This window comes from Phragmites australis, chromosome 15 (assembly GCF_958298935.1).
Source record: "Phragmites australis chromosome 15, lpPhrAust1.1, whole genome shotgun sequence".
Classification (NCBI taxonomy): domain Eukaryota; kingdom Viridiplantae; phylum Streptophyta; class Magnoliopsida; order Poales; family Poaceae; genus Phragmites; species Phragmites australis.
In genome coordinates, this window is record NC_084935.1 from 10,884,131 (window position 1) to 10,893,009 (window position 8,879).

At 43.8% G+C, this 8,879-nt stretch overlaps 2 protein-coding genes across 3 annotated transcripts; one reads left to right on the forward strand and one right to left on the reverse strand.

The window, feature by feature from the left end:
- The first annotated feature begins 1,128 nt into the window (after positions 1–1,128).
- Positions 1,129–4,193, forward strand: LOC133892637 (putative casein kinase II subunit beta-4). Of its 2 annotated transcripts, none has more exons than XM_062333526.1 (5): positions 1,129–1,546; positions 2,302–2,520; positions 3,056–3,165; positions 3,243–3,405; positions 3,758–4,193. In XM_062333526.1, exons 1-5 carry the CDS (start codon positions 1,342–1,344, stop codon positions 3,886–3,888), a joined length of 828 nt encoding a protein of 275 aa, XP_062189510.1. In that variant the 5' UTR covers positions 1,129–1,341; the 3' UTR covers positions 3,889–4,193. The 2 variants fall into 2 exon arrangements, with proteins under 2 accessions (XP_062189510.1, XP_062189509.1); XM_062333525.1 differs by having other exon boundaries at positions 1,130–1,546; positions 3,243–3,408.
- A 1,786-nt stretch (positions 4,194–5,979) lies between these two features.
- On the reverse strand, positions 5,980–8,403 carry LOC133893176 (ATP synthase subunit delta', mitochondrial-like). The gene is made up of 2 exons (XM_062334148.1): positions 8,022–8,403; positions 5,980–6,552 (listed from the first exon to the last, which is right to left on the reverse strand). Exons 1-2 carry the CDS (start codon positions 8,280–8,282, stop codon positions 6,208–6,210), a joined length of 606 nt encoding a protein of 201 aa, XP_062190132.1. The 5' UTR covers positions 8,283–8,403; the 3' UTR covers positions 5,980–6,207.
- Between the last annotated feature and the right edge of the window lie 476 nt (positions 8,404–8,879).

Consider the following 8,879-nt stretch of genomic DNA (forward strand, 5'->3'; position numbering starts at 1 on the left):
TTTCGCTGCGATCGAAAATTGCAATAAAGTGGGTTTTTTACATCCAAAACATTCTACAGTTCATGATTCGTGCGACAAGTCTTTTTCTTTTATTGCTTTCGAGATTTATTTAGTGCATATCAATAAGCACCACACCTACATATTTATTCTTATTCCCCACCCGTACAACACAAAACAGACCAATTTCGAAAAGAAAAAATAATCAGAAAAGTCTCCGAAATCTTTAGAATCAACCAAATCATTTTCCTCCAATGATTTCGATTGATGCTTGGCTAATCATCATTCCACCACGCAGCTAATCCTGACTAATTAAGGGTTTGCTTAGCAGAGTTTCAGCTTAAAATTTTTTGAAGTCAAGTATTCCTATCTTTAGAAATTCGTGAAACTAGAGTTGTAGGTACACTAAAGGTATTTGGGTGAGCTATCTTATTCCTATTTTAAACTAAAAATAGAAACTTAAACTACAATCTTAAAATCTGATATGAAGCTGAAAGCTGGAGTTTAACTAACAGGACCAAAACACAGGGAGCTTGTCTTAAAAAAAGGTTTTTTGGATTTATGCCATTATAAATATTATGGTTTAAAAATATGTCACTACACTTCCAATATTTAAAAAGATACCATTACAAATCTAATAAAAATTAAATATATACCATTACCTTAGTTTACATGTACATTTCGTAATAGCATAGATCCAATTTTACGTGATTTGTAATGGCACTGATCTAATTTTAAAAGATTAGTAATAATATGACCTAATTTCAGAAGATTCGTAATGACATAGATCTATTTGCAAAATAGATGCGTATTGGTATAGATCTCATTTCAGAAGATTCGTCATGATATGGATTCAATTTTAGAAGATTTATAATGGTATCTTTTTAAATACCAAAAGTGTAGTGATATATTTAAAAATCGTGATATTAATAATAGCATAAATTAAAAAACAAAAAAATAAACACAATCAGCCAGAGCTGTCCAAAGCTAATCAAATAATTAATTTATGTTAAACCAAATCATTGCAAAGCAAATCGCATCGCCCACGCTCAACAAAATATCTGGACCTGTACGACATTCCCATCCGCAGCAGCCTATAGCGCTAGCTGCTTTGATTCCGACCTCAAGTTTTTGCATCCCCACCCCTCCCTCCCCTCAAAATTCGCAGCGTGTCCTTTCCACGCTCTCGTGCTCCCCCTTCCTCCATTTCCTCTTCCCCGGCTCCTCCCCGCCCGCGCAAAACCTAACCCTAGCCAGCCTAGCTAGCTTTGGTCCGCGGCGCCAATGGCGCGCCCCGTGTGAGATTGAGAGAGGCCGCAGCGGGGGAAGCTCGTCGGGGGAGAGATGTATAAGCAGGGGGGAGGGGGCGGGGCGGGGCTGGACCGGAAGCGCATCAGCGACGCGCTCGACAAGCACCTCGAGAAGGCGGTCGCCGCGGCTTCGCCATCCACGTCGAGGGGGTCGGCGGGCGGCGGCGGCGGGCGCGACCACCACCGCCTCGTCGTGCCCTCCTCCGCGTCATCCATCCCCAAGGGCCGCGGCTCAGAAGGTGACGCCACAACGCGATCTCCCCCCTTCTTCGACGTGCCGTGTCGTGGGCCCTTGGCATGCTACGAACCTGTGGCTCCGTGTCGCGCTTTCATGAGGCTGGGGAGCTGCGTTGCTGGGTGGTGAAGCCGTGAAGGGTATAATTATTTGGTGCGACAGTAGGAGATTGTTTTGGGGGTTGAGGTTGCGAAGTGTTGATGCTCTTGCGGATGGGCTATTGATACATTTGAGCGAGTGTGGTTAGGAATGTTGTTCAGTTTTTTACCTCGACGTGTGTGAATGGTAGTGGGAGCTTGGTGCGAGGGTATTGATTTGCAAAACTTTTGGTTCCGGGTGTATTCATGTGCTTCTAGAGTGGGTGCTTGACGTGTAGATTTTCAATGGCGGTGGCTGTGATCAAGATGCAAGGTCACCTTCGGTTCTTTGTTTGATTCAACTTGGAGATATTCTTGGTTTTTAGTGTAATGTTTGTTTAGAACATGGCAGCTACAAGTTGAGATAAAGGAACTTACGGAATTGTTAGTGTTGTATGTTTTCGGACTTTTTCTTTAATGTCGAATGACTTAGAACATATCTACTTATTATTTGGCCCCTTTTTTATTATGCTATTCTCAATTGTCCAAGTTTTGCTTTCTGTGGCCTTTTCTACAGCTTTGTTTGGATTTCACTTAGGCGTGATGGATTGCATGTAGTGTTGTATTCGCATCATAATCCATGAACACTTATGGTTTCACGCTTGTATCCTTGAAATTGCAGGTGAGTCTGATTCTGATAGTGAAGCATCAGATGTTAGCGGCTCTGATGGAGAAGACACCTCATGGATTTCATGGTATTGCAACCTAAGAGGGAATGAATTCTTCTGTGAAGTCGATGATGATTACATTCAAGATGACTTCAACCTTTGTGGCCTTAGCAGCCAAGTTCCATATTATGACTATGCTCTCGATCTCATTTTAGATATCGAGTCCTCTCATGGTAAATTTTCTCCATAATAACTCATGCTCATAAAACATCACGGTCAATGTATTCAAGCCAAACATGTTCGTATGCTGTAATTGGATCTGATAACAAGCTTTGTTCTTAGGATCTAGGGTCCTCTAGTGAGATATTGTATCTGCTGTTCCGAACAAAGATCAAGCTAGGTTTTAGAAACAAAAAGGCCACTGGGTGGGTCCGTGGTTGTCTAGTTTCACCCGTTCCTGCAACTGTTTGAGGCACTTAGATGTCTTAATCTAGACTTATAAGATGCTCGAAATGCCACATTCACAATTCGAAATTAAGCTATGTTTCCAAGTCATGTTTTGAGAGCACAGTTAAGCTATATTTTCTGTCAGTCACTGAGAATGAGGGGAAATATATATCTGATTTTGATCTTCAATTCGAAATATGCTAGATTTTGAATGATTTTTCTATAGGCTTAAGCTTTTGGATTATATATGTATTCTGCACATTCCTTCTTACCACTTATTACCAATCCTTTTTTATGGTATTTGGTTATGTAATCGTGTAGGTGATATGTTCACTGAAGAACAAAATGAGCTTGTAGAATCAGCAGCAGAGATGTTGTATGGACTAATTCACGCACGATATGTTTTGACCAGTAAAGGACTTGCTGCAATGGTTGGTACCTGTTCTGCTTTACCTTTCTTTGCTACTGTTTGATGAAGTTTCATTTATGATATTTTTTTTTGGAGCAGCTGGAGAAGTATAAGAACTATGACTTTGGACGATGCCCACGAGTTTACTGCTGCGGCCAACCATGCCTACCGGTTGGGCAATCAGATATTCACCGCTCTAGTACTGTGAAGATATACTGCCCCAAGTGTGAAGACATCTACTATCCACGGTCCAAGTACCAAGGCAGTATCCTAACCATTCTCTTACTACATAAGATGTTCTGAATGCGTGTCTTTTAACTTAACTAGTTAAATTAAATATCTCGTTTAGTAAGGGTGCTTTTGTACTAAGCCGACTCTCGGGATAGGCTGCAAATGTTCTCGTAAGTTCCAACAGCAACATCACGTATGTTGATAGTCATGCACCTTTATTCAGTAGAACTAAGCACATAGCCCTTGTCTGCTGCTTTCAACTCCTAGATGATCTGTACGACTTGGTACATGAAGGCCACTAACTCACATCTGTTAACTGTGGTTCTGTAGTTGCAGAATATTGTCGTTTTGTTATATTTTGCTGTTTTCTTGACCTTGTTCAGATATCGACGGCGCATACTTTGGGACAACATTTCCCCATCTGTTCCTGATGACATACGAGCACCTCAAGCCTCAGAAGCCCTCGCAGTGCTACGTTCCTCGTGTGTTCGGCTTCAAGCTCCACAAGCCATGAACCTCGTGTACTTGGCTTTTAAGCTCCACAAGTCATGACCCTCGTGTATTTGGCTTTTAAGCTCCACAAGCCGCGCCTGGAAGCTAAGGAAACGGGAATTTTGCAGGTCTAGAGGCCCTTGAAGACTACGTGTAAGAGTGCTCTCGGCAAATAGGTAAAATACTAAGCATGCTGCCGCACGCTTGTACCTAGGCTGGGCAGACCTATTCGACATTTGAGTGTAGCTCTGAAGGACATCAATGTTGTATGTAACCTAATTCCTGTTGTTGTTTGATTAGTAAATCTGGACCTCTTACGGTGTAGAATGTGGGTGTTATTTGCACAGTAAAATGATTTGCTGTGCCGCCTAACATTGCATTGCATGGTTTTGCTGTGCCGCCTAACCTTGCATTGCATGGTTTTCCTTCAACTCGCAAGACGTTGAAGTCATGCTTGCAAGTAGAGGGACTGATTGAAGGCCATCAATTTGGTAAGCTCCTGCATATGGTCTTTGAACGGGGTGTTTTGTTGTGACGGGTGTGCCGTGTTCGTCGATTGAGTAGTCTTGTTTGGTGGGCTCCATTTGGTATTGGGGCGAATTTCTGAAAGCTCTTTCAAATTTTGACGTGGCAGTTAGAGGCGTCGTTTTGGATATAATTGGCATTCGTTAAGATATTCGTAATAACATATTACGTAGTGTTTGGTTAGATGTTTTGTAACATAATTCAACTATGGAGGGTAGTGTTTGGTTAGATGTTTTGTAACATAATTCAATTACGGAGGGTAAGCTATACTCTTACATGTGTTTGGTTTGCTTAGTCTGTTATCGATTAACAGGGGAATCGGAAACCAATTTCCCTCCAAATCGACTGATATCCCTGTTGCTCTCTCTCTCTCTCTCCTTACCCCCTCTCACTTACTCGGCCGATCACAACAGAAGCAACGGCAGTAGCCTTCTCCCCCTCCAAGCCCTCAAACTCACCTGGATCCACCAAAAGGAGGTCTCCAGGAGCTCATTTGTTGTTTCCCCAAGTCGGTTTCGCCATTCCTCACTGGAACTGAGCTCTATGACAACCTTCTTCTCCAACTTTGGCCGGCGACACCTCCTCGTCGTGAAATGCCACTACAGCACCTCCCCACACCATCCGAACCTCGAGTGAGCTCGCCTACGCATAGGTGAGTCTTGCCGACCCCTTCTCCTCCCCTCCCAGTGCCCTCCTTTGTCCCTGTGCGCCGGCGATGGAGCTCTGCCGCCGCCGCCATGGATGCCGCCCCGAGCTTCAGCTCCGTGCATGTCACCGGGACCAAGCAAAATGTTGTCTCCAGTATGCGCTGTCGCCTTCCACTGGCCGGGATTTTCGCCGGTGGCTTCCTCGTTGTTATATTGTCATACCGTTACATTGAAAAACCAAACAAATCTAGTTTTCACTCATTCACTTTCCATTTCCAGGGTATTGCGATACCATTACCATTTACGATTACAGTGCACTAACCAAACACTACCTTAGATCTTGCTGCGCATCGTAGCATAGTAACCACAAGTTGCTCCTAAGGCTGGCATTACACCAATGCCTAGCGAGAAATCCACAACGATTTCTTATAACTGCAGTAAGATCACATGTCTGACTAGACTCGCGAAACATGTCTCTGAACTACAAAGGTTGGTGGCCAGGTGGATGCCATGTGTAAATTTATACTGACAGGTGGGACCGGACTGTTGTGACAGTCATATTCAACAGATCGACTGACGTGGAGTTTCATGAAATGCCAGGCGGCCTGGCCAAAGCAAGGCTTAAGCATTTCTCAAGCTGGCTTTGGGCCGTGTCAGGAGAAAGCTCAATTTTATTCGGGCTCTGCAATGTCGTTTGTAGTTTGCATCACTCACAAATGACTGTTGTTTCGACAATCTTACATTCTTACTGCACAAAAGAATGAGCTTCCCAGTAAATGGATTTGTCGAAACATCACGAATCTCAAGAATTTGACTCGCCAGGAACCGTAACCTCACAGTTCACAAGGAGGAATAAAAAACCGTAGTTATACTGTTCTAAAAAAACATGACGGATGTCTGTACCATTTGCAATTTCATCTGACTCAAGCTTCAACTCAGAATGAAAACAGAAAGCAGCACTAGGTCTTGGAGCTCACAGACAAATATTCACTGGTACAAAAAGATATCCATGCAGGATACAAGTAAAAGAAGAAACGGATGTCTGTGTTTGAGATGGAGTATAATTTATTAAGATCATTCTCTTCATCCCAAGTCCATGGGTTTGCAAACTTCAACTCACATTCTAAAAATGAAGATGCAAAATACGAGACAGTTTAAGATGTCATCAATTAACCGGTCAATGCAGCATTAAGCGCACTGTGAACATCGACTCCGATCTGAGCCTCAGCCTTCTCCAAGTCAGTTGATGCTGATCCAAGCTTAGCGGTGAATTCAGTGAGACCCTTCTGGACCAAGCTTGGGTCAATCTGATCGAGAGGGACAGCCTCAACAGCCACAATATCAGCGATGGAGTTTGCATGGACGAATGCAAAGCCACTGCTCACAAAGTACTTGGTCACATCATTTCCCTCATGTACCGACATAACACCAGGCTTGAGTTCTGCGATTGTGGAAACATGGCCTGGCAAAACACCCATCTGACCAGTTGTAGCTGGTACAATTACCATGTCAACCTGAAAAAGGTTGAAAGGATGCCACATCAATGAAAAGCAACACAGGGTAATACAGTTCTCAGATAAATATATTGATGGGAGTAAAAAGAAGGCACGCTGACTTTATCATAACTTTACAAGAAAGCAATGTAAATCAGAAACCAATTCCTTCTCAGACAAATAGCAATGACAAAACATGACGGTACAGAACAAATCTCGAAACCTATATACAGCATAATGTAAAAGAATTACATTATAACATAAAGGTTCAGATGGCAAGCAAAAAAGCAGTGAAGATAGTGCTTAGGTCACCGTTCCATTCCACAGTAAGTTCAACTATCCCAAAAGAAGCAGTTTCAGAAAACTATCCACCATACAGCAAGATAAATATCAAGTAGTTGGTTGAATATCATGGTAAATACATGAGAATAGATGAAAGGACAAAGCCCTTGATGGCACCAAGTTACCTTTACTGACAAGAAACCAAGTTGCAAATATTAAACCAATATTTGGCCTATTCACCACAAGAAAAAGCATCACGAGAAAAAGCTAAAATTGTTGCACAAACAAAAAAGTCAACTGTCCACACAAAAAATTAAAAATAAGCGAGTAGCAGACCATACTAAGATGCAATTTTATAATGTGGAACTTCAGAATGATCTTCTCAATCATGGATACTCTACACCAGGGATATTGACATCAAAATGTAAATGCCATCAAGTAATAACCTATCTCAAGCTACAACAGCACCAAAACACAATTACGTGATAAGCACTTGAAAAAGTCTCGGTCACTTTTCCTCAACCCACTATTTCAACTCAGCCAGCAGATATAACACAGTAAACACCAATGTCGAAAAGGTGCAAAACACATCGTAGAGTTACATGCAAATATATTGTGCTAATCATAAATAAAACTTGACTTATACAAACATTAAACTGAGATAGAGATTTGTAAACTAACTTCCGACCAAAAGAAACTGTACGATGAACCTCAAATGAGACCCAAAATCCCCAGTCACGGAACACCAACAGACCCATTTACCAGACGGGTTACACCACATTGAACCATCCATGAAGGTCAGCAGCTCCAACCTGCCCGAGCCAGCCGAACATCACTAAAACAAGGAAAATACCTGATAATTATCTAACAACGTCGCCCAATGAGAAACTCCAGTAGGATCGCATGCAACGATTGAGCCTATCACAAACATTTGACCTCAATAATAACATCAGGTAATAGCATTCATCACACCCCTTACATCGAATCCACAATCCTTAACCGTAGCACGCTGACCCCAGCTGAACATTCCCATCAGCCCGGGCGAGCCAGATCACCGGAGGCGCAGCCCTCCCCCCAAATCCCCCCATCGCCCAAACCGACCCCCAGATCGCGTCAGACCCCAAACCTTAGGCAAGCCCGTACACACAGATCTGAGACCTACGGGGACGGGTAGGGAAGGGAAGGGCCAAGGGGGCGGGCGGGTATACCTCCTTGTTGGCGATCTCGGACTTGTAGGGGAGGACGAAGTTGACGGTGAGCTTGGTGGGGATGGCGGCCGGCGTGGGCGGGCGCGGCTGCATCAGGGACATGGGCGTCTTGGGGGCCTCGATGTTGGGGGCCACCTTCTTCCAGGCCTCCACGAACGTGGAGTCCTCCGACGCCTGCGCGGGCACCCCCGCCGTGGAGAGCGCCCGTCGGGCCGCGGCGGCGCGGGAGGCCAGGCGGCGGGCGGCGTGGCGCAGCATCATTTTTCGCTCTCCCTCCTCTCCGATTTGGCCCCGCGGATTGACGGGTGGCTGCGTGGAAGGAAGGATGCGACCTGGGGAATGGGTGGGTCAGCGACTCAGCGGGTGATCGGGGAGTTGGGGTTAGGGCGATATAAGAGACCCTCGTATTTCAGCTGTGCGTCTCTAGCGGTCGTCCCCTTAGATTGTGTTTGAAAAAATCTGAGTAGAAATATTTGAACACACTTATTAAACTATATAAGTATTTATGTATATATGTTGGATTAGAGTGGATAAAACAGCTGTGGATAAATTTTTTTATGCCCACGTATTTGTACCCATAGACAAATAATATAACCTAAATCTGTGCTCACGAGGGTTTTTACCCGTAAGCACGTAAGTAATATGTGCACATTGCCACCTCTACCAAAGGGGTGGAGGCGCTACCATTAGGCTAGGCTTGCTTAAGCTGAATCAGAGCGACTTTATATTTAGGTTGGGTTGGGTTGAGCTAGTCGCTCTAATTTATTCAACCAATATCATTTTCTATGTTTGGAAAACACATTTGACTTGTTTGGAGGCCTACAAATATTTTTTAAAGCATCTTTATCTGATTTCTCA